Source organism: Nerophis ophidion, linkage group LG09 (assembly GCF_033978795.1).
Source record: "Nerophis ophidion isolate RoL-2023_Sa linkage group LG09, RoL_Noph_v1.0, whole genome shotgun sequence".
Lineage (NCBI taxonomy): Eukaryota > Metazoa > Chordata > Actinopteri > Syngnathiformes > Syngnathidae > Nerophis > Nerophis ophidion.
The window spans coordinates 3,523,295-3,549,945 of NC_084619.1; the positions used below are offsets into that span (position 1 = coordinate 3,523,295).

General features: G+C 39.8%; 1 protein-coding gene across 2 annotated transcripts in view; it reads right to left on the minus strand.

Annotated features, from left to right (window-relative positions):
• Nucleotides 1-327: 327 nt before the first annotated feature.
• Nucleotides 328-26,651, minus strand: part of efemp1 (EGF containing fibulin extracellular matrix protein 1) — an 84,854-nt gene continuing 58,530 nt past the window's right edge. For both annotated transcript variants that reach the window (XM_061910069.1, XM_061910070.1), the window contains exons 6-11: nt 25,637-25,756; nt 18,762-18,881; nt 16,133-16,252; nt 9,961-10,087; nt 9,681-9,873; nt 328-4,388 (exon numbers count right to left, since the gene is read on the minus strand). In XM_061910069.1, coding sequence (XP_061766053.1) covers nt 4,227-4,388; nt 9,681-9,873; nt 9,961-10,087; nt 16,133-16,252; nt 18,762-18,881; nt 25,637-25,756 — 842 coding nt within the window. In that variant the 3' untranslated portion in view covers nt 328-4,226. The remainder of the gene's footprint in view (nt 4,389-9,680; nt 9,874-9,960; nt 10,088-16,132; nt 16,253-18,761; nt 18,882-25,636; nt 25,757-26,651) is intronic.

Consider the following 26,651-nt stretch of genomic DNA (forward strand, 5'->3'; position numbering starts at 1 on the left):
TGTAATCGTTGCCCAACCCTAATATACATACATACATATATATATATATATATGTATGTATGTGTGGGAAAAATCACAAGACTACTTGATCTCTATAGAACTGTTTCATGAGGGGTTCCCTCAACCTCTCCAAGGTTTCTCATAGTCATCATTGTCACCGATGTCCCACTGGGTGTGAGTTTTCCTTGCCCTTATGTGGGCCTACCGAGGATGTCGTGGTGGTTTGTGCAGCCCTTTGAGACACTAGTGATTTAGGGCTATATAAGTAAACATTGATGGATTGATTGATGATTGAACATGGTGTGTAAAAACACTCAACATGTCTAATTTCTTTGCTTTGGTTTGGAAATCATATTTTATTCCACAAAATAACCCCCCGCCCCAAACACACACACACATACAAATACACACACACACACACACACTTCGGGGTACAAAAATTTGATACAAGATACACATCAAAAATATATCTTAAATATAAAAGAGACAAAAATGATACGTATAAACAATATATTGTAAGCGTGAATGATTGGATTAGTGCTTGTTATTTGTTGGGATTTTGTTCTGGCGCTCTCACTAAGGCACAATTGGCTGCTGAACACATTGAAGCAAGTAAAATAAAAAGTTCAAAAGACGTTAGTAGTTGCGCTCTCACACACACACACACACACACACACACACACACACACACACACACACACACAAACATAGAGGGTGGGCTGATATTTGCACTAATGAATCCGCGTCGGGGGCCGCGGCGCTGTAATTAGCGCCATCACGCAACGCCGGCAATGGTGCCAGTGTGACTCCTTCACCGTGAGACCCAAAAGGCGGTCTTGTTCCAGAACAGGTTGTGTTACCAAAGTCCAAATTTCCTGTGCGTGCTTCTCAGGGTTGGCTGTTATTAGCTCGCCCGGCCGGACTATTAAGAGTGCATCAGTGAAAGCTGCTAAATACAGCTCCACCACTTTAAAGGCACCTTTTGAGGCCACTCTTACCCACCTAACACACACACACACACACACACACACACACACACACACACACACACACACACACACACACACACACTGAAGCTTTCCGGGAAATTGTTGCTCATGAGCACAACGGTACACAAATGACGATGATGATGACTCTTTTGACAAAAAAAATCAACACGGATGATGAGCGACATAAAATAAATATTCCATTCAATTTGATCCACTTTGAAAAAGATCACCGGGAGATGTTTAAGCAGTCCAGCACATAAAATGTACAGTAATTCTATTGAACATATACTTATAGTTGATCTATGTCCATTGAGAAAACTGCTACATGTTTAGGAAAGATCGGACGCTTTGAGATGGTAAAGAAGTCATGAACGCGGTGTAAACAGACAAATTCAAATCCGGATCCAATCCTGATGTGAAATAGGAAAGCATTTCAAATTGAATCTACTTACACTAATGTATGTTTATATCAATACTTATTGGAAGTGAGGAAAATCTTAGTGACTTGTGAAGGATCAGAAGCTTTAATAACAAACCAGGTTGAATCCGGATTGACTCCTAGTTACACTTTTTTTTAATCAGAATGCAACACTTCACATTTTAGGTGCGTATCCCTCTGTCAATTCTAAAAATACTTGAAACTAAATTACAATGCGGTCTTAAGCGCTATGTAAACAAACTAAACCCAATCCAGATCCAATCCTGGTGGCAAATTAGAAAGCAATTTAAATTCGATCGACTTACACTACTGTATATCAATATCAATTCTTATTGGAAGTGAGCAAAATCTTAGAGATTTATGAAGGATCAGAAGCTTCAATATTAAACCAGGTTTAATCCGGATTGGATCCTTGTTAGACTTTTTATAATCATAATGTAACACCTCACTTCACATTTTAGGTGTGTTTCCCTCTGTCAATTCTAAAAAGACTTAAAACTAAGTTTAGATGGCAATGCAGTTTTGAACGCTATGTAAACAAATTAAATCAAATCCAGATCCAATCCTGGTGGCAAATTAGAAAGCAATTTAAATTCAATCTACTTACACTACTGTATATCGACATCAATTCTTATTGGAAGTGAACAAAATCTTAGAGATTTATGAAGGATCACAAGCTTTAAATATTAAACCAGGTCTAATCCGGATTAGATCCTAGTTACAATTTTTGAAATCATAATGTAACACCTCACTTCACATTTTAGGTGTGTTTCCCTCTGTCAATTCTAAAAAGACTTAAAACTAAGTTTAGATGGCAATGTAGTCTTGAACGCTATGTAAACAAATTAAATCAAATCCAGATCCAATCCTGGTGGCAAATTAGAAAGCAATTTAAATTCAATCTATTTACACGACTGTATATCAATATTAATTCTTATTGGAAGTGAGCAAAATCGTACAGAGTTATGAAGGATCAGAAGCTTTGATATTAAACCAGGTTTAATCCGTATTAGATCCTAGCTACAATTTTTAAAATCATAATGTAACACCTCATTTCACATTTTAGGTGTGTTTCCCTCTGTCAATTCTAAAAAGACTTAAAACTAAGTTTACATGGCAATGGAGTCTTGAACGCTAAGTAAACAAACTAAATCAAATCCAGATCCAATCCTGGTGGCAAATTAGAAAGCAATTTAAATTAAATCTATTTACACTACTGGATATCAATATCAATTCTTATTGGAAGTGATTTATGAAGGATCAGAAGCTTCAATATTAAACCAGGTTTAATCCGGATTGGATCCTTGTTACACTTTTTATAATAAGAATGCAACACTTCACTTCACATTTTAGATGAGTATCTCTCTGTCAATTCTAAAAAGACTTGAAACTAATTGTAGATGGCAATGCTGTCTTGAACGCTATGTAAACAAACTAAACCAAATCCAGATCCAATCATGGTGGTAAATTAGAAAGCAATTTAATTTCAATCTACACTTACACTTACATTACTGTATATAAATTCCAATTCTTATTGGAAGTGAGGAAAATCTTAGTGACTTGTGAAGGATTAGAAGCTTTAATATCAAACCAGGTTTAATCCGGATTGGATTTTAGTTACACTTTTTATAATCAGAATGCAACACTTCACATTTTAGGTGAGAATCCCTCTGTCGATTCTAAAAAGACTTGAAACTAAGTTGCAATGAAGTCTTGAACGCTATGTAAACCAACTAAATCAAATCTAGATCGAAATAATTATTCCGTTAAAATTGATCCGCTTTGAAAAAGATCACCGGTAGATGTTTAAGCAGTCTAGCACATAAAATGTACAGTAATTCTATTTAACATATATTTATAGTTGATCTATGTCCATTATTAATGGAATTGAGCAAACTGTTAAATGTTTAGGAAAGATCGGACGCTTTGAAATGGCAGAGATGTCTTGAACGCGGTGTAAACAGACTAAGTCAAATCCGGATCCAATCCTGATATGAAATAGGAAAGCATTTCAAATGGAATCTAATTACACTACTGTTTGTCTATATCAATTCTGATTGGAAGTGAACAAAATCTTAGTGACTTGTGAAGTATCAGAAGCTTTAATATAAAACCTGGTTTAATCCGGATTGGATCCTAGTTACACTTTTTATAATAAGAATGCAACACTTCACTTCACACAAATTGCGGAAATAACATTATTCTCTGTGGCATAGCCCGATTGGTAGAGTGGCAGTGCCAGCAACTCGAGGGTTGCAGGTTCGATTCCCGCTTCCGCCATCCTAGTCACTGCCGTTGTGTCCTTGGGCAAGACACTTTACCCACCTGCTCCCAGTGCCACCCACACTGCTTTAAATGTAACTTAGATATTGGCTTTCACTATGTAAAGCGCTTTGAGTCACTCGAGAAAAGCGCTATATAAATATAATTCACTTCACTTCACATTTTAGATGAGTTTCCCTCTGTCATTTCTAAAAAGACTTGAAACTAACTTGTATGTTTTTCCCTTCTTTATTATGCATTTTCGGCAGGTGCGACTTATACTCCGAAAAATGCGGTACTTACACTTATGTTTCCGTAATTTCAACGCAATTCTTGACTCTGAAGTCATTTTTTTCTTGTAAAAATGGTTAAGCGCTCTTTTTCGAGTTCACCCGAATCATCATCATAGTCATCATCATCATCATCATCATGCAGAAAAAGAGGATCTTACTGTAAGTGTTGTGCCGCCTCTCCCATTATAAGCGCTATAATGTAGCCTAAAGGAAACGTTGCTCTCGTCGTCATCGCCGCGGCGCTCAGAAGGCGTACGCCCCGACGATGACGGTGAGCCTGAGCAGGGAGCTGGAGCGGTAGTTCATGTTCAGGTGCTGCGTGATCATCTCCAAGTCCACCACGTACTCCCGGGGGCCCGACAGAGGCTTGGTGAGCACCAGCATGGCGCTCACGTTGCTGGAACGCTGCCAGGAAATACCAGAGGTTAGCGCAGGAGTCGGCAACACAAAATGTTGAAAGAGCCGTAATGGACCATAGATACAAAAAAAATAAAATAAAAATGATGTAAGTGTCTATATTAGCCTACTATTAAAATGACTATGTGTCGCAGGCTGACACAAATCTATGTTGACAGAAATGTTGACATTAAAGTCAAAGTACCAATGATTGTCACTCGCACACAAATCTATGTTGACAGAAATGTTGACATTAATGTTAAAGTACCAATGATTGTCACTCGCACACAAATCTATGTTGACAGAAATGTTGACATTAAAGTGAAAGTACCAATGATTGTCACTCGCACACAAATCTATGTTGACAGAAATGTTGACATTAAAGTTAAAGTACCGATAATTGTCACAAGCACACAAATCTATGTTGACAGAAATGTTGAAAAGTTAAAGTACCAATGATTGTCACTCGCACACAAATCTATGTTGACAGAAATGTTGACATTAAAGTCAAAGTACCAATGATTGTCACACGCACACAAATCTATGTTGACAGAAATGTTGACATTAAAGTTAAAGTACCAATGATTGTCACTCGCACACAAATCTATGTTGACAGAAATGTTGACATTAAAGTTAAAGTACCAATGATTGTCACTCGCACACAAATCTATGTTGACAGAAATGTTGACATTAATGTTAAAGTACCAATGATTGTCACTCGCACACAAATCTATGTTGACAGAAATGTTGACATTAAAGTGAAAGTACCAATGATTGTCACTCGCACACAAATCTATGTTGACAGAAATGTTGACATTAAAGTTAAAGTACCAATGATTGTCACTCGCACACAAATCTATGTTGACAGAAATGTTGACATTAAAGTTAAAGTACCAATGATTGTCACACGCACACAAATGTATGTTGACAGAAATGTTGACATTAAAGTTAAAGTACCAATGATTGTCACTCACACACAAATCTATGTTGACAGAAATGTTGACATTAAAGTCAAAGTACCAATGATTGGCACACGCACACAAATCTATGTTGACAGAAATGTTGACATTAAAGTTAAAGTACCAATGATTGTCACTCGCACACAAATCTATGTTGACAGAAATGTTGACATTAAAGTTAAAGTACCAATGATTGTCACTCGCACACAAATCTATGTTGACAGAAATGTTGACATTAAAGTTAAAGTACCAATGATTGTCACTCGCACACAAATCTATGTTGACAGAAATGTTGACATTAAAGTTAAAGTACCAATGATTGTCACACGCACACAAATCTATGTTGACAGAAATGTTGACATTAAAGTTAAAGTACCAATGATTGTCACTCGCACACAAATCTATGTTGACAGAAATGTTGACATTAAAGTTAAAGTACCAATGATTGTCACTCGCACACAAATCTATGTTGACAGAAATGTTGACATTAAAGTTAAAGTACCAATGATTGTCACTCGCACACAAATCTATGTTGACAGGAATGTTGACATTAAAGTTAAAGTACCAATGATTGTCACTCGCACACAAATCTATGTTGACAGGAATGTTGACATTAAAGTCAAAGTACCAATGATTGTCACTCGCACACAAATCTATGTTGACAGAAATGTTGACATTAAAGTCAAAGTACCAATGATTGTCACACGCACACAAATCTATGTTGACAGAAATGTTGACATTAAAGTCAAAGTACCAATGATTGTCACTCGCACACAAATCTATGTTGACAGAAATGTTGACATTAAAGTCAAAGTACCAATGATTGTCACTCGCACACAAATCTATGTTGACAGAAATGTTTACATTAAAGTCAAAGTACCAATGATTGTCACACGCACACAAATCTATGTTGACAGAAATGTTGACATTAAAGTTAAAGTACCAATGATTGTCACTCGCACACAAATCTATGTTGACAGAAATGTTGACATTAAAGTCAAAGTACCAATGATTGTCACTCGCACACAAATCTATGTTGACAGAAATGTTGACATTAAAGTTAAAGTACCAATGATTGTCACTCGCACACAAATCTATGTTGACAGAAATGTTGACATTAAAGTTAAAGTACCAATGATTGTCACTCGCACACAAATCTATGTTGACAGAAATGTTGACATTAAAGTTAAAGTACCAATGATTGTCACTCGCACACAAATCTGTGTTGACAGAAATGTTGACATTAAAGTTAAAGTACCAATGATTGTCACTCGCACACAAATCTATGTTGACAGAAATGTTGACATTAAAGTCAAAGTACCAATGATTGTCACTCGCACACAAATCTATGTTGACAGAAATGTTGACATTAAAGTTAAAGTACCAATGATTGTCACTCGCACACAAATCTATGTTGACAGAAATGTTGACATTAAAGTTAAAGTACCAATGATTGTCACACACACACAAATCTATGTTGACAGAAATGTTGACATTAAAGTTAAAGTACCAATGATTGTCACACGCACACTAGGTGTGGAGAAATTATCCTCTGCATTTGACCCATTACACTTGATCACCCCCTGGGAGGTAAGGGGAGCAGTAAGCAGCATGGGTGGCCACGCCCGGGAATCATTTTTCATGATTTAACCCCCAATTCCAACCCTTGATGCTGAGTGCCAAGCAGGGAGGTAATGGGAGAAGACATCATACAGTAAGTGATTTTTTTTTTTTATGATTTGATGCATCTGTGAAACCAATGCGCCGCTGTATGCTTAAAATGCACGAAATACATAAATATTACATTTGATTATGAATGTGCCTGTATACTTACATGTATATTTATGGCATGTATATAAAACACCATAGCCGAAATCATGGTAACATAACTACAAATTTAACCAATAAGAACATACATAGTAGATTTAAGCATAAAATAAAATACAACAAACAACAAATGTAGAAAAACACATTTTTACAATGGAGTTCAGGGTGCGCATTGTGCAACTTATAAAACCTTAAACTTATAAAACCTTAATAGAGATTTTGGGATACTTCCTGGAGTGCCTTCCATTGGCTCCATTGTTTGATGACGTTTGCTATATTTATTTACGAGTTAGAATGCATAAAACAGTGCATAAAAAAATAAATATATGTGTCCTTGTCTTACAGAGGGGTTGTTAATTATTCCCCTATAAATCATAATGAGTTTGACACCACTGAGGTAGAAGGATGCTGCTAAAAACCAAGAAGTTGGTCAACATTGACAGTCAGCCAGCGAGAAAGACACAAAAGGACGCTCGTTAGCACCCAACATTTTTATACAAGTTGGAAGATATAAACATCCCATCAGTCGGCATCTCACAGAGAGCAGACATTGTTCAGTAAGTGATTGGGTTTTTTTTATGTTGGTTGTCTCTCATGAAGTCTGCAGTAAGTAGTAATCAGTGTTGTCCTTGAAGGAAAAAGCGGACGTGAAACCAACGCGCCGCCAAATACTTAATAATTTTGTGTGACAATCATTGGTACTTTAACTTTAACTTTAAAATAAGCAAAATGCATAAATGTTAAATATTATTATGAATGTGCCTGTATACTTAAATGTATATATAGCATGTATACAAAACACCATAGCCAAAATCAAGGCAACATAATAGATTTAAGCTTTAATAAAATAGAACAAACAACAAATGTAAAAACATACGTTTTTACAATGGAGTTCAGGGTTCACATCGTGCATTTAACCATATAAAACCTTGATGGAGGTTTTTGGACCGAGGTGGTGCTGGAGCCTATCTCAGGTGCATTCGGGCGGAAGGCGGTATACACCCTGGACAAGTCGTCACCTCATCACAGGGCCAACACAGATAGGCAGACAACAATCAACCTATCCCCTGGAGCATGTCTTCGGAGGTGGGAGGAAGCCGGAGTACCGGGAGGGAACGTACGCAGTCATGGGGAGAACATGAAAACTCCACACAGAAAGATCCGGAGCCCGGGATTGAACTCAGGACCTACATGTTGTGAGGCACATGCAGTAACCCCTGGTCCACCGTGGTACCCGGGTTGTTAATGAAAAATAAAATAGAAAAAAAAACAACAAATGGGATAGGCAGTGGGTGAGTGGCCGTGCGCAACCCGAGGGTCCCTGGTCCAATCCCCGCCTAGTACCAACCTTGTCACGTCCGTTGTGTCCTTGAGCAAGACACTTCACCCTTGCTCCTGATGGGTGCTGGTTAGCGCCTTGCATGGCAGCTCCCTCCATCAGTGTGTGAATGGGTAAATGTGGAAGTAGTGTCAAAGCGTTTTGAGTACTTTGAAGGTAGAAAAGCGCTATACAAGTACAACCCAGTTATCATTTATTTATAAATGTAAAAAAAACAAATTTTTACAATGGAGTTCAGGGTGCGCATCGAAAAATAAAATAGAAAAAACAACAAATGGGATAGGCGTAGTGCAGTGGGAGAGTGGCCGTGCTCAACCCGAGGGTCCCTGGTTCAATCCCCACCTAGTACCAACCTTGTCACGTCCGTTGTGTCCTGAGCAAGACACTTCACCCTTGCTCCTAATGAGTGCTGGTTAGCGTCTTGCATGGCAGCTCCCTCTATCAGTGTGTGAATGTGTGTGTGAATGGGTAAATGTGGAAGTAGTGTCAAAGCGCTTTGAGTACCTTGAAGGTAGAAAAGCGCTATACAAGAACAACCCATTTATCATTTATTTATAAATGTAAAAAAACTAATTTTTACAATGGAGTTCAGGGTGCGCATTGAAAATAAAATAGAAAAAACAACAAATGGGATAGGTGTGGCGCAGTGGAAGAGTGGCCGTGCGCAACCCGAGGGTTCCTGGTTCAATCCCCACCTAGTACCAACCTTGTCACGTCCGTTGTGTCCTGAGCAAGACACTTCACCCTTGTTCCTAATGAGTGCTGGTTAGCGTCTTGCATGGCAGCTCCCTCTATCAGTGTGTGAATGGGTAAATGTGGAAGTAGTGTCAAAGCGCTTTGAGTACCTTGAAGGTAGAAAAGCGCTATACAAGTACAACCCATTTATCATTTATTTATAAATGTAAAAAAACTAATTTTTACAAAGGAGTTCAGGGTGCGCATCGAGCATTTAACCATATACAACTTGATGGAGGTTTTTGTATACTTTCTAGATGACTTAGTGAGCTAGAATGCGTAAAAAAGTGCAAAAAAAGAAACGTGTTCTTGTGTTGCAGAGGGGTTGTTAATGATTCCCCTTTAAATCATAATGGCCAACGCATCCCATTTTTCAGTTTTCTAGTAATGACAGTGCTTTTTTTCGTACAACAAAAAAAAACAAAAAAAAAACGCTCTTACCCGGAGAAAGAAATCTCCTGCCTCGTTGCCAGCTTTGATCCGGAAGGTGTTGTGGGTGTTGGCGTACATATTGGTGGCTTGAATCTGGAAGATGTCAGCCGGCACGGGGCGCTCCGCCTGGATGCTCATGTACTTGTAGACGATGGACGGGGGCAGACCGTGGCACTCCGTCTGGGAGCGGCAGACGCAGCGGCTGCAAACGCACGACAACCACGTTATTTTATGACAACAGCGACGCTAAACAAGGAATTGGTGTTGCTTTTTTTTTTTTTTTACGCACTTTTCTGACGTTTGGGTGTAGGGCGTCTCGCAGGGGTTTCTGGGATAGCAGCGGAAGCCTCCGTAGTAGTTCCAACACATCTCCCCCTCTTGGCAGTTATGTGTCCCCGCCTCACACTCGTTGACATCTGCACAGGCGTCCACACGGATTTCATTCACAATATTGTCGTTAAAGGCCTACTGAGATGAGATGTTCTTATTTAAACGGGGATAGCAGGTCCATTCTATGTGTCATACTTCATCATTTCGCGATATTGCCATATTTTTGCTGAAAGGATTTAGTAGAGAACATCCACCATAAAGTTCGCAACTTTCGGACGCTAATAAAAAAGCCTTGCCTGTACCGGAAGTAGCAGACGATGTGCACGTGACGTCACGGGTTGTGGAGCTCCTCACATCTGAACATTGTTTACAATCATGGCCACCAGCAGCGAGAGCGATTCGGACCGAGAAAGCGACAATTTCCCCATTGATTTGAGCGAGGTTGAAAGATTCATGGATGAGGATAGTGAGAGTGAAGGACTAGAAAGAAAAAAAAAAGACAGGGCAGTAGGAGCGATTCAGATGTTATTAGACACATTTACTAGGATAATTCTGGAAAATCCCTTATCTGCTTCTTGTGTTACTAGTGTTTTAGTGAGATTATATAGTCATACCTGAAAGTCGGAGGGCTGCGGTGTACCGGAAGTAGCAGACGATGTGCGCGTGACGTCACGGGTTGTGGAGCTCCTCACATCTGAACATTGTTTACAATCATGGCCACCAGCAGCGAGAGCGATTCGGACCGGGAAAACTAGGATTTCCCCATTAATTTGAGAGAGGATGAAAGATTCATGGATGAGGATAGTGAGAGTGAAGGACTAGAAAAAAGAAAAAAAAGACTGGGCAGTGGGACCGAGTCAGATGTTATTAGACACATTTACTAGGATAATTCTGGAAAATCCCTCATCTGCTTATTACTAGTATTTAGCGAGATTATATAGTCGTACTTGAAAGTCGGAGGGCTGCGGTGTACCGGAAGTAGCAGACGATGTGCGCGTGACGTCACGGGTTGTGGAGCTCCTCACATCTGAACATTGTTTACAATCATGGCCACCAGCAGCGAGAGCGATTCAGACCGAGAAAGCAACAATTTCCCCATTAATTTGAGCGAGGATGAAAGATTCATGGATGAGGATAGTGAGAGTGAAGGATATTTGTTTTTATATTGTTTTTATTGGTTTTATATTTATTTATTTTTTGTTTTTATTGAGTCATTGGTGGAGCATAATATATATATATATATATACTTTTTTTATTTTATTTTATTTATTTTTATTTATTTTTATCTATTTTTATTTATTTATTTACTTATTTTTTTTTAATTTTATTTATTTTTTACAATTGTTTTTAACATGGCTGTGCAGCACTTTGGAAACGTTATTGTTGTTTGAATGTGCTATATAAATAAAGTGGTTTGGATTGGATTGGATTAGAAAAAAGAAAAAAGAAAAAAAAAGACTGGGCAGTGGGAGCGATTCAGATGTTATTAGACACATTTACTAGGATAATTCTGGAAAATCCCTTATCTGCTTCTTGTGTTACTAGTGTTTTAGTGAGATTATATAGTCGTACCTGAAAGTCGGAGGGTTGCGGTGTACCGGAAGTAGCAGACGATGTGCGCGTGACGTCACGGGTTGTGGAGCTCCTCACATCTGAACATTGTTTATAATCATGGCCACCAGCAGCGAGAGCGATTCGGACCGAGAAAGCGACAATTTCCCCATTAATTTGAGCAAAGATGAAAGATTCATGGATGAGGATAGTGAGAGTGAAGGACTAGAAAAAAGAAAAAAAAAGACGAGGGCAGTGGGAGCGATTCAGATGTTATTAGACACATTTACTAGGATAATTCTGGAAAATCCCTTATCTGCTTCTTGTATTACTAGTGTTTTAGTGAGATTATATAGTTGTACCTGAAAGTCGGAGGGCTGCGGTGTACCGGAAGTAGCAGACGATGTGCGCGTGACGTCACGGGTTGTGGAGCTCCTCACATCTGAACATTGTTTACAATCATGGCCACCAGCAGCGAGAGCGATTCGGACCGAGAAAGCTACAATTTCCCCATTAATTTGAGCGAGGATGAAAGATTCATGGATGAGGAAAGTTAGAGTGAAGGACTAGAAAAAAAAAAAAAGACTGGGCAGTGGGAGCGATTCAGATGTTATTAGACACATTTACTAGGATAATTCTGGAAAATCCCTTATCTGCTTATTGTGTTACTAGTGTTTTAGTGAGATTATAAGTCGGAGGGCTGCGGTGTACCGGAAGTAGCAGACGATGTGCGCGTGACGTCACGGGTTGTGGAGCTCCTCACATCTGAACATTGTTTACAATCATGGCCACCAGCAGCGAGAGCGATTCGGACCGAGAAAGCGACAATTTCCCCATTAATTTGAGCAAAGATGAAAGATTCATGGATGAGGATAGTGAGAGTGAAGGACTAGAAAAAAGAAAAAAAAAGACTGGGCAGTGGGAGCGATTCAGATGTTATTAGACACATTTACTAGGATAATTCTGGAAAATCCCTTATCTGCTTCTTGTGTTACAAGTGTTTTAGTGAGATTATATAGTCGTACTTGAAAGTCGGAGGGCTGCGGTGACCGCCAGTGTCTCTGAGGGAAGCCACGTTTCTCGACGAGGCGAAGCGAAGGCAACCGTTGGGGCCGGGCTGAGCTTTTTTTCCCCCTCCGAGGAGGCAAGAGAGTCTGCAGCTGCCTCTTTGACAGGAGCACGAGGAACAACGCAAGCTCCGCTCATGTCTACGGTAAGAGCCGACTTATTACCACAATTTTCTCACCGAAACCTGCCGGTTGACATGTGGTAGAGAACCATGTTCGCTTGACCGCTCTGTTCCATAGTAAAGCTTCACTTTCGGGAATGTAAACAAGGAAACACCGGCTGTGTTTGTGTTGCTAAAGGCGGCCGCAATAATAATAATAATAATAATAATAATGATGGATTAGATTTATATCGCGCTTTTCTATTGTTATATACTCAAAGCGCTCACAGAGAAGTGGGAACCCATCATTCATTCACACCTGGTGGTGGTAAGCTACATCTGTAGCCACAGCTACCCTGGGGTAGACTGACGGAAGCGTGGCTGCCAGTTTGCGCCTACGGCCCCGCCGACACCCACCAATCATTCATTCACCAGTGTGAGCGGCACCGGGGGCAAAGGGTGAAGTGTCCTGCCCAAGGACACAACGGCAGCGACTTTGATGTCAATAGGCGGGAAGCGAACCTGCAACCCTCAGGTTTCTGTCACGGCCGCTCTACCCACTACGCCATGCCGCCCCAATACACCGCTTCCCACCTACATCTTTCTTCTTTGACGTCTCCATTATTATTTGAACAAATTGCAAAAGATTCAGCAACACGGATGTCCAGAATACTGTGTAATTATGCGATCAAAGCGGACGACTTATAGCTGGGATCGGGCTGGAACAAAATGTCCGCTACAATCCGTGACGTCCTACATCTTTCTTCTTTGACGTCTCCATTATTATTTGAAAAAATTGCAAAAGATTCAGCAACACGGACGTCCAGAATACTGTGTAATTATGCGATTAATGCTGACGGCTTATAGCTGGGATCTGGCTGGAACAAAATGTCCGCTACAATCCGTGACGTCCTACATCTTTCTTCTTTGACGTCTCCATTATTATTTGAACAAATTGCAAAAGATTCAGCAACACGGATGTCCAGAATACTGTGTAATTATGCGATTAAAGCGGACAAGTTATAGCTGGGATCGGGCTGGAACAAAATGTCCGCTACAATCCGTGACGTCAAGCGCACGCGTCATCATACCGCGACTTTTTAACAGGATACTTTGCGCAAAATTTTAAATTGCAATTTAGTAAACTAAAAAGGCCGTATTGGCATGTGTTGCAATGTTAATATTTCATCATTGATATATAAACTATCAGACTGCGTGGTCGCTAGTAGTGGCTTTCAGTAGGCCTTTAACATGATTTATAAAGCAAGTAAAGATTCACTTCCAACAGGATTACAGAGAAGATTTTTACAGAGAGAAGGGAATTATAATTTAAGAGGAGAACTACTTTTTAAGATCAAATATTGTAGAACAACGCAGAAACGAATGAGTATAACAATAGCAGGGGTTAAAATATGGAACGGTTTAAATCAGGGGTGCCCATTACGTCGATGGCGAGCTACCAGTCGACCGCGGGGGGTGTGTCAGTCCATCTCCAGCCAGGCTTTTTTTAAAAATAGACCTAAAAATGAGTGATCATCAATCTTCACCAAGACGTCACTTAAATGACATTCACGGTACCGGAGGGTCTTGTGAGATGACGCTGGCTGCTGCAAGATCATTATTAGGAAAATATGACCGAGAGGAAGGCGAGAAACACTTTTTATTTCAACAGACTCTCGCGCCGTACCTTCCGTCAAAACTCTAAAGGCCGACTGCGCATTTCCTATCTTCACAATAAAAGCCCTGCTTCATGCTGCCTGCGCTAACTAAATACAGAGTCTCGGAAAACTGGCGTGCACAAGCGATCCCTCAGAAAGCTGAGACTCTTATTTTGTTAGCGCAGGCAGCATGAAGCAGGGCTTTTATTGTGAAGATAGGAAATGTGCAGTCGGCCTTTAGAGTTTTGACGGAAGGGACGGCGCGAAAGTCTGTTGAAATAAAAAGTGTTTCTCGCCTTCCTCTCTGTCATTTTTTCATAATAATGAACTGGCAGCAGCCAGCGTCATCTCACAAGACCCTCGGGTGCCGTGAATGTCAATCAAGCAAGCTACGGAATTTGCCGCCAATGTTTTTCTTGTAAAGTGTATGGAAGCTGGATGAATTAGATGCCAAAAACCAACCACTTTCATGTGGTATTGTACAGAAAGGACCACTTTTTTTTCTCCTCCATTTGAAAATGTGGGCGTTATCATCATTACTGTCTGATTCCAATCAATGCAAGTCATCAGAATCAGGTAATACACCAACTTATATTCTTGTCTTCGTGAAAGAAAGACATCTATATGTGTTACACATGCTTGTATTATCATTAAACACATTTAACTTGTTTACAAAAATGTCTCTTCCATAAATAAATAAATATAAATGATATATATAAATGAGGTAGATCCCCTCGAGTTGGTCAATTGAAAAGTAGCTCGCCTGCAGAAAAAGTGTGGGCACCCCTGGTTTAAAGGATGAAATAAAACACAGCACCAACATAAAGCAGTTTAAAAAGCTTTTTAAATCATTTATCATTAGTAAATATAAGAAAGAAGAGCAAACATTGTTTTAGAAAGACAATAATATATAATATGTATAGAAATACAATTTATGATTTCATAATTATACATATAGGTTATATTAAAATGTATATATTACCACTTTATATGGAATTTAAATAAATTGTGTATATATAATATATATATGTATATATATATATGTGTACAAATGTATATGTTTGATTTAAATGTTAAACTGTGTATATGAGACGTGTGCCACATATATGGTGCTTATATATTGTTTAAAAAAAAAGTAATATAAGTGAAGCATGTTTTAGATTTTATATATTTTGAACCTTGTTCTTGTTGTGATGGAGTAGGTTTATATAAGCGTTGCTTCAACCTACACCCTTACGGCTCAATCATTGCTCAAATGAGAGTTTTTTGTTTTTTTTCTTCTTTTTTTTGTTGTTGTTCTTTGTTTTATGTGAAGATAGCCGAAATAAATTAAAAATAAATAAATAATAAATAAATAACATCAGGATGGGGGTGCAGGAAGGGAGGGGGGGGGGGGGGAATCCTGCAAAAGAAGCCTGTGCATTTTTTAAAGATCCGGGTCATGAAAATAGCGCCATCAAAAAAAAAAAAAGGCTTCCCAAAACCGCCGGGTCTATTTCTGGAACAAGCAACCTGGATTCATGGATTCTCCCGCACAAGCGGTCAGATTCATGGCAGCCCCTGTGGAGGCCCGGGGCCTGACCCAGGAACATAACAGCTCCCTCTTTGAGTGGGCCGCCGCCGCCTCAAATGAGTCCACTTCAGAAAACTAAACACGGGGTGTGTGAACGGACTTGGAGGGGAAACGCCGAGGTGTTGCCTCACCGCCGGACGAGGAGGAGGAAGAGGAAGAGGAGGAGGAGGAGGTACCTTACCTTGACACAACCTGTTGCCCTGCAGCTGGTATCCTTCGGGGCACTCGCAGGAGTAACTCCCTGGAGTGTTGATGCACTGGTACTGGCACACGTAGCTGAAGAAGCTGCACTCGTCGATGTCTGCGCAAGGAAACAGACCACAGGTATCGAGGTGAAGTAAATGGTGTGTAATGAATGATGATGGCTGACCAGGATCCCTGTACGATCAGTGCCAGAACATAGTCCACTCCCTGTATGATCAGTACCAGAACATAGTCCGCTCCCTGTATGATCAGTGTCAGAGCTTGGTACGCTTTGCTGGCAGTAAGTCGGGCCCGTTTCCAGTGAGGGTTGGACTCCGCCAAGGCTGTCCTTTGTCACCGATTCTGTTCATAACTTTTATGGACAGAATTTCTAGGCGCAGTCAAGGCGTTGAGGGGTTCCGGTTTGGTGACCGCAGGATTAGGTCTCTGCTTTTTGCAGATGATGTGGTCCTGATGCCTTCATCTGGCCAGGACCTTCAGCTCTCACTGGATCGGTTCGCAGCCGAGTGTGAAGCGACCGGAATGAGAATCAGCACCTCCAAGTCCGAGTCCATGGTTCTCGCCCGGAAAAGGGTGGAGTGCCATCTCCGGGTTGGGGAGGAGACCCTGCCCCAAGTGGAGGAGTTCAAGTACCTAGGAGTCTTGTTCACGAGTGAGGGAAGAGTGGATGGTGAGATCGACAGGCGGATCGGTGCGGCGTCTTCAGTAATGCGGACGTTGTACCGATCCGTTGTGGTGAAGAAGGAGCTGAGCCGGAAGGCAAAGCTCTCAATTTACCGGTCGATCTACGTTCCCATCCTCACCTATGGTCATGAGCTTTGGGTCATGACCGAAAGGATAAGATCACGGGTACAAGCGGCCCAAATGAGTTTCCAGGTCTCTCCCTTAGAGATAGGGTGAGAAGCTCTGTCATCCGGGAGGAACTCAAAGTAAAGCCGCTGCTCCTTCACATCGAGAGGAGCCAGATGAGGTGGTTCGGGCATCTGGTCAGGATGCCACCCGAACGCCTCCCTAGGGAGGTGTTTAGGGCACGTCCAGCTGGTAGGAGGCCACAGGGAAGACCCAGGACACGTTGGGAAGACTATGTCTCCTGGCTGGCCTGGGAACGCCTCGGGATCCCCCGGGAAGAGCTAGACGAAGTGGCTGGGGAGAGGGAAGTCTGGGCTTCCCTGCTTAGGCTGTTGCCCCCGCGACCCGACCTCGGATAAGCGGAAGATGATGGATGGATGGAATATTCCGGGAATATTCAAAGTTGGAAACTTTCCATGGGAATGAGACTTAGAATACCTTTTTATTGTCATTCAAATTTGAATTTTAAGGTACAGATAAGAACGACATTTGGTTGCATTAGCTCAAGGTAGTGCAGGATAAAAGAGCGATAGGGTGAAGATATTCCATATGAGTTGGGAAATGGTGTTAGATGTAAATATAAACAGAATACAATGATTTGCAAATCATTTTCAAGCCATATTCAGTTGAATATGCTACAAAGACAACATATTTGATGTTCAAACTGACAAACATTTTTTTTGTTGCAAATAATCATTAACTTTAGAATTTGATGCCAGCGACACGTGACAAAGAAGTTGGGAAAGGTGGCAACAAATACTGATAAAGTTGAGGAATGCTCATCAAACACTTATTTGGAACATCCCACAGGTGTGCAGGCTAATTGGGAACAGGTGGGTGCCATGATTGGGTATAAAAACAGCTTCCCAAAAAATGCTCAGTCTTTCACAAATAATGGATGGGGCGAGATATACCCGTTTGTCCACAACTGTGTGAGCAAATAGTCAAACAGTTTAAGAACAACGTTTCTCAAAGTGCAATTGCAAGAAATTTAGGGATTTCAACATCTACGCTCCATAATATCATCGAAAGGTTCAGAGAATCTGGAGAAATCGCTCCACGTAAGCGGCATGGCCGGAAACCAACATTGAATGACCGTGACCTTCCATCCCTAAGACGGCACTGTATCAAAAACAGACATCAACCTCTAAAGGATATCACCACATGGGCTCAGGAACACTTCAGAAAACCACTGTCACTAAATACAGTTTATCGCTACATCTGTAAGTGCAAGTTTTCAACAACATCCAGAAACGCCGCCAGCTTCTTTGGGCTCAAGATCATCTAAGATGGACTGATGCAAAGTGGAAAAGTGTTCTGTGGTCTGACGAGTCCACATTTCAAATTGTTTTTGGAAATATTCGGGGTGTATATTGTAGCGTCCCGGAGGAGTTAGTGCTGCAATGGATTCTGGGTATTTCTTCTGTTGTGTTTATGTTGTGTTACGGTGCGGATGTTATCCCGAAATGTGTTTGTCAGCCTTGTTTGGTGTGGGTAGTTTATACGGCCACCCTCAGTGTGACCTGTATGGCTGTTGACCAAGTATACGTTGCATTCACTTGTGTGTGTGAAAAGCCGTAGATATTACAGTTTGTATATCATTATTGTAATTCTCCATTCATTCCCATTTTTTCCCTTCGAATAATCAAAAAATGGTCAATATTTCCAAACTTCCTAAGCTTAACTTCCCATGGTAAATTTCCGGAAACTTTCCACGGCTTTGCAACCCTAGTCATGATGTGTGTGTGCGTGCTCACCTTGGCAGGAGACCCTGTCCGGGGCCCGCTCGTGCCCCGGGTCACACTGGCACTGGAAGGAGCCAATCAGGTTGTAGCATTGGTGCTGACATGGATTCTGCGTGTCGCACTCGTTGATATCTGCGAAGAAGCCACAGGTGGAGGTTTTGTTTACATGATGTCAGGGTTTCCCCTAGAGCAGGCCTGGGCAAATATTTTGACTCGGGGGCCAAATTTAGGGGGCCGTCATATCTATTTTTAGGAACACTAATACAAAACCTGGCAATAATGTCAGATCAAATGCTTTTTAAAAACGGAATGCAATTTTAAATTGTTTTTTACTGAATGCGACACCCGGAATGTACATGAAAATAAAGAATGTGGGATTGACAATATTAACTATGAAGGATAAAACACTGAATATTGACAACATATGAATGTCACCCCCCCTCCATCCACATATTTTACCATCAAGCGAAACACAGCAAAAATGCAACAAACAGCAAAATATGAACGCGAATGGTAAAAAAAACCCCCACCTAAAATCTGATATATATGAATATATTGTAAAAATCTCCTTCCGCGACTGTCCCTGACCCCCGCATTTCAGGCTCTGGAAACACTCTGTGGAAACACTCCCCACCCACACTGCTTGGTGCCTCGTCTGAGATGACCAAAGTAATTAATTAAATTACCGTAGTAACTATTTAGATTACCATAGTCCCCCTCACCTCCCAGGGGGTAATCAAGGGTGATGGGTCGAATGCAGAGAATAATTTCGCCACATCTAGTCTGTGTGAGATTTAACTTGAACTTGAACTTGTACATAATGGAAAAGCACAGATTCCAACCATTGAAATACTTTTCATAGTTCAAGACTTACGATCATTATAAAAAATCAGTGCACATCATAATAGCAGCTACACTTTCCATCTTAAAGATCTAAAAAGAATATTTGAGAATGTCCGGCGGGCCAGATTGAAAAGCTTAACTTGCCTTAATTTGCCCAGGTCTGCCCTAGACGTCCCTCGGTGGGGGGCGGGGTCAGGGGCGTGGTCAGCATGACATCATTGAGTAATTAGCAAAATAGACTATGGTGATATCTTGCTCCTTTAAAGAAAAGGCTCCAAAAAAATGTATAGATACATTTAAAAATTAAAGCTGCGAGCAGCGTTGGTCGGGTCCGCCTTTGGCTGCTGCCCCCGAGACCCACGGCCGGATAAGCGTTAGAAGACGCCTTGGAGCCACTATTTTGAGAATCTAATGCTTTGTGAAAGTAATGCAGTTGTTATATTGAAGTGAAAATATCAAACTTCCTTTTGATTTTTGCTAAAGTATGTTAATTATTAAAATGTAGGTCTAAGTGAGACCTACATAGTGTTTTTTGTTTCATGTCTCTCTGACATTCCTACCGGAAGTTACAAGCAGTTTTGTCTGTGTTGTATTCCTAGGGGGGCGGTAGAGCGCAATTTTGAGTTTTGAGGTTAGGTTTTTTCATCAGATCGCAATTTTTGCCAGACCTGATGTGTGTGTCAAGTTTGGTGAGTTTAGAAGCATTTAAAGGGGGTCAAATAACAGCTCAAAGAGGCGAAAATGACATTTTTTAGGAGACTTTGCACAGGGGTTCTTTGAAGGCGCGTAAAATCAAAACCTGAGAACTTATCAAAACTCTGTTCTATACTTTTAATCAGAAGGGTTCAATCTCTCTCCTGTGCGAGTTTGAAGCCAAAACAACAAACGCATTCACAGGAGATAATGTTTGAAGAAAGGTGACCGGTTTTTACAAAACTTTTGTTTTGAAGGGGGGATTGCAAGCTTCCTCTTGATTTTTGTTGGGGGTTGTCAATCTATGAAATGTAGGTCTAAGTGAGACCTACATAGAGGTTTTTGTTTCATGTCTCTCCGACATTCTTACCGGAAGTTACAAGCAATTTTGTCTGTGTTTTCTTCCTAGGAGCAGTTTTTTTCAGTGTTTTATTCAAAAATAGCGCTAGAGCGCAATTTTGAGTTTTGGGGTTTGGTTTTTTCATTAGATCGCAATATTCGCCAGTCCTTATGTGTGCGCCAAGTTTGGTGACTTTTGAAGCATTTTAAAGGGGTCAAATTACAGCGCAAAGAGGCAAAAATGGCATTTTTTGCGAAAATTTTATTTTGAAGGGGTTTTTGCCAACTTCCTGTAGATTTTTGCTGAAAGAAGTGAGTGTATGAAAATTGGGTCTAAGTCAGACGTACATAGGAGTTTTTGTTTCATGTCGCTATGACATTCCTAACAGAAGTTACATGCAGTTTTGTCCGTAATTATTTTTTCCTAGGGGGCGTTAGAGCGCAATTTTCATTTTGGGGGATTGGTTGCTTAATATGTTGGGAAGGTTTGCTATACCGACGTGTGTGTCAAATTTGGTGAGTTTTGAAGCATGTTAAGGGGGTCAAATTACAGCGCGTAGGTGCGGAATATTAATAAAACACAGCAGTTTCAATAGGGTCTTTGGCCCATGGCAAAGGACTCTGCGGACCCTAATAAACTATTAGTCATTATTATGACCATGTATTTTCCATCATTTCGCCATACTTTCAATTGTTGAGATTTTTTCAAGTGTCTAAAGCAGACCTGGGAAAAATTAAGGCCCGTTAAGCTTTTTAATCTGGTCCGACTGTAACGCCGGTTCGGCATCGTGGTACCGGGTTCGATTCCCTGGAGGATGCGTCAAACGAAGAACACAACAAAGGTAAGCTCTAACAAATTTATTAACAAAAAGTGAGCTCTGAACAAAAACACTGGAGCTAATAAAAAGGGAAACAAAAGACGCTAGCGTGAAAGCTAGGAAATATAAAGAACTAAGACTTGGCACGATGGCACAAAAAGTAAAAACAAAGATGATTAGCATGTGAGCTAAAGATGACAACAAGGTGGCTTAGCTGATGAGCTAGCGAGAAAAACATACCTAACGTTACTTGTTGCATGTGAGCAAATTAGCGTCCCGGAAAGAATAAACAGAAGAGGCCGGCTTATAAAGGGAAGGTGATTAGCAGAGAACAGGTGTGCAGGAACCGGTAGTAACAGCTGAAACTAATAAGTAACCATGGTGATGGACTAAACGGGAAATAAACGGATCAAACGGAGAATGAGAACAAAGATGGAAAAATAAACGATAATAATACGTGAAGATCCGAGTCACGGATCGCAACACCGACGGACATTCCCAAATAAGTTTTTTAGATCTTCAAGTTGGAAAGCTTAGCTCCCATTATGATGAGCAGCGATGTTTTCAAATGACAAGAAGTCTTCAACTACACTAAGTATTTCAATGGTTTTGTGCAATATACTAGTTACTATGGTAACCTAATGAGTTACTTAGAAAGGAAGGAAGGAAGACATCTACCTATTTGGAACCGTGATCGTAGTGATCTGGTGTATCGTCAAATTGTAATCAAAAAAAAAAATCCTGACTTTGGAGCAATGTTCACGGACTCTAGTATTTGGCTCTCTATTAGATGCAATGGTTTTCCGTATTGGGACCATGATTTCGGTCCTAACTCTTTAGAACCACCCTTTCTAGATATATAAAGATTTGTATTTACAACATTAATAATATATACATACTATGCAAATATGAAAAAGTTAAGCTTTTAGTTAATTATTTATTTTTTACATTTTTTGTCTGTAATTCTTTTTTAATCTCCATTATTTACTTCAAGTTATTACAGTATGTCTTTATACACATATTTATTTGTATTTTTTTTAATAGATTTTGGCCAAAGGGGTCGCATTTACATTTCTTACACACACTTGTTATTTCATATGTTGACCAGAGGGGGACCACTTTTAAAAGCAACAAAAATTCCTCCTTTTTGGGTCCACCCTAATTTTGATGGATTTCACCACCAGGGGTGCAAATGAGATCTTTATTTTTTGTTTTTTTGTAATATGTTTAAGGCCGATGACAAAGGAGTCACGGACCACATGTGGCCCCTGTGCCGCACTTTGGGCAACCCAGCTGTTGAAGCAACTGTTAATGGCCACCATAGTCTTGGTACCGTAGTGTATTTGTTCATCCTTTGGTCAAATATGGGACGCGGGTTGTCTAACTTCAACACCGGAAGTCGTAAAATCAGCTGTTCGCCTGGCACGTTTTTTGGGGGATGAGTAGGGAAGTCTTTCTTTAGCTGCCGTCTTGTTTTATCATATATTGCTGCCTTTGCACCTGTCAATGTTTACTTTTGTATGCACATTAAATCGAAAAAAAAATCCTGACTTTGGAGCAATGTTCACGGACTCTAGTATTTGACTCTCTATTAGATGCAATGGTTTTCCGTATTGGGACCATGATTTTGGTCCTAACTCTTTAGGACCACCCTTTCTAGATATATAAAGATTTTTATTTACAACATTAATAACATATACATACTATGCAAATATGAAAAAGTTAAGCTTTTAGTTAATTATTTATTTTTAAAAATTTTTTGTCAGTAATTGTTTTTTAATCTTCATTATTTACTTCAAGTTATTACAGTATGTCTCTATACACATATTTATTTGTATTTTTTTTAATAGATTTTGGCCAAAGGGGTCGCATTTACATTTCTTACACACACTTGTTATTTCATATGTTGACCAGAGGGGGACCACTTTTAAAAGCAACAAAAATTCCTCCTTTTTGGGTCCACCCTAATTTTGATGGATTTCACCACCGGGGGTGCAAATGAGATCTTTATTTTTTGTTTTTTTGTAATATGTTTAAGGCCGATGACAAAGGAGTCACGGACCACATGTGGCCCCTGTGCCGCACTTTGGGCAACCCAGCTGTAGAAGCTAACTGTTAATGGCCAACATAGTCTTAGTACCGTAGTGTATTTGTTCATCCTTTGGTCAAATATGGGACGCGGGTTGTCTAACTTCAACACCGGAAATCGTAAAATCAGCTGTTCACCTGGCGGGTCTTTTTCGGGGATGAACAGGAAAGTCCTTCTTTAGCTGCCGTCTTGTTTTATCATATATTGCTGCCTTTTCTCCTGTCAATGTTTACTTTTGTATGCACATTAAATCGAAAAAAAAAAATCCTGACTTTGGAGCAATGTTCACGGACTCTAGTATTTGACTCTCTATTAGATGCAATGGTTTTCCGTATTGGGACCATGATTTTGGTCCTAACTCTTTATGACCACCCTTTCTAGATATATAAAGATTTGTATTTACAACATTAATAATATATACATACTATGTAAATATGAAAAAGTTAAGCTTTTAGTTAATAATTTATTTTCAAAATTTTTTTGTCAGTAATTGTTTTTTAATCTTCATTATTTACTTCAAGTTATTACAGTATGTCTCTATACACATATTTATTTGTATTTTTTTTAATAGATTTTGGCCAAAGGGGTCGCATTTACATTTCTTACACACACTTGTTATTTCGTATGTTGACCAGAGGGGGAGCACTTTTAAAAGCAACAAAAATTCCTCCTTTTTGGTTCCACCCTAATTTTGATGGATTTCACCACCAGGGGTGCAAATGAGATCTTTATTTTTTGTTTTTTTGTAATATGTTTAAGGTTGATGACAAAGGAGTCACAGACCACATGTGGCCCCTGTGCCGCACTTTGGGCAACCCAGCTGTTGAAGCAACTGTTAATAGCCACTCTAGTCTTAATATCGTAGTGTATTTGTTCATCCTTTGGTCAAATATGGGACGCGGGTTGTCTAACTTCAACACCGGAAATCGTAAAATCAGCTGTTCACCTGGCACGTTTTTTGGGGAATGAACAGGAAAGTCCTTCTTTAGCTGCCGTCTTGTTTTATCATATATTGCTGCCTTTTCTCCTGTCAATGTTTACTTTTGTATGCACATTAAATCGAAAAAAAAATCCTGACTTTGGAGCAATGTTCACGGACTCTAGTATTTGGCTCTCTATTAGATGCAATGGTTTTCCATATTGGGACCATGATTTAGGTCTTAAATCTTTAGGACCACCCTTTCTAGATATATAAAGATTTGTATTTACAACATTAATAATATATACATACTATGCAAATAAGAAAAAGTTAAGCTTTAAGTTAATAATTTATTTTTAAAAATTTTTTGTCAGTATTGTTTTTTAGCCTTCATTATTTACTTCAAGTTATTACAGTATGTCTCTATACACATATTTATTTGTATTTTTTTTAATAGATTTTGGCCAAAGGGGTCGCATTTACATTTTTTACACACACTTGTTATTTCATATGTTGACCAGAGGGGGAGCACTTTTAAAAGCGACAAAAATTCCTCCTTTTTGGGTCCACCCTAATTTTGATGGATTTCACCACCAGGGGTGCAAATGAGATCTTTATTTTTTGTTTTTTTGTAATATTTTTAAGGCCGATGACAAAGGAGTCACGGACCACATGTGGCCCCTGTGCCGCACTTTGGGCAACCCAGCTGTTGAAGCAACTGTTAATGGCCACTATAGTCTTAGTACCGTAGTGTATTTGTTCATCCTTTGGTCAAATATGGGACGCGGGTTGTCTAACGTCAACACCGGAAATCGTAAAATCGGGTCTTTTTCGGGGATGAACAGGAAAGTCCTTCTTTAGCTGCCGTCTTGTTTTATCATATATTGCTGCCTTTGCACCTGTCAATGTTTACTTTTGTATGCACATTAAATCAACGAAAAAATCCTGACTTTGGAGCAATGTTCACAGACTCTAGTATTTGACTCTCTATTAAATGCAATGGTTTTCCGTACTGGGACCATGATTTCGGTCCTAACTTGTTCACCTGTCAAGAAGGGTGGAAATACACACACACACACACACACACACACACACACACACACACACACACACACACACACACACACACACACACACACACACACACACACACACACAGAGCGACCGTGTCCTTTGCGTGACTTACCAACACAACTGTGGTTGTTGCTGGCCAACTGGTGCCCTGTGTTGCATTCACAGTAGTAGGATCCCTGAGTGTTCACACAGGTGTGCATGCAGTAGTTGGACAGCGTGCACTCGTCTACGTCTACAGAGAGAGGCAACGCACGCAAGAAGGTCAAATACATGAATCATGTGAGGATCTGGACATCTTATGATAAATATTCTAAAGAGAAGATATTATAAGACAGTGTTACTGTAAAACACAGGTGTCAAACTCAAGGCCCTCCACATCATTTTATAATAAAAAACCTCATCTTTTCCTACTAGATGTATCCGTTTCCATTTTGGCAAAAAAAAAAAAATGTAACGCATAAAACGGCATATTTTTCCAACTCTAATATTACCCTAAATTGCAACAAATATTATATTATCATACTTTCCAAACATTGTTTTTGTTGAAATGTGAATTGTGAAGTGAATTATATTTATATAGCGCTTTTCTCAAGTGACTCAAAGCGCTTTACATAGTGAAACCCAATATCTAAGTTACATTTAAACCAGTGTGGGTGGCACTGGGAGCAGGTGTGTAAAGTGTCTTGCCCAAGGACACAACGGCAGTGACTAGGATGGCGGAAGCGGGAATCGAACCTGCAACCCTCAAGTTGCTGGCACGGCCGCTCTACCAACCGAGCTATTCCTGTCGATAGAAAAACAGTACCACTTTTTTTTTTTATAACAGGAAAAAAAATGGAAACTTAGTATCCAGAATTTTACTGTAAAATCTTCAATTTTAATGGAAAATGGAAAAACAGTACCTGTTTTGTTTTTTTGTTTTTTAGAGGAAAAAACCTGCAAATTAGTCGCCAGAGTTGTACTGTAAAATCTACAGTTGTTTTTACAACATATTACTGTCAAAGGAAAAACAGTACCCCTTTTTTACAGGAAAAGAAATAGCTACTTAGTCGCCAAAATTTCAGTTTTAAATTGTTTTTACAACATATTATTGTCAATGAAAAAACTGTACCACTGTTTTTGTTTTT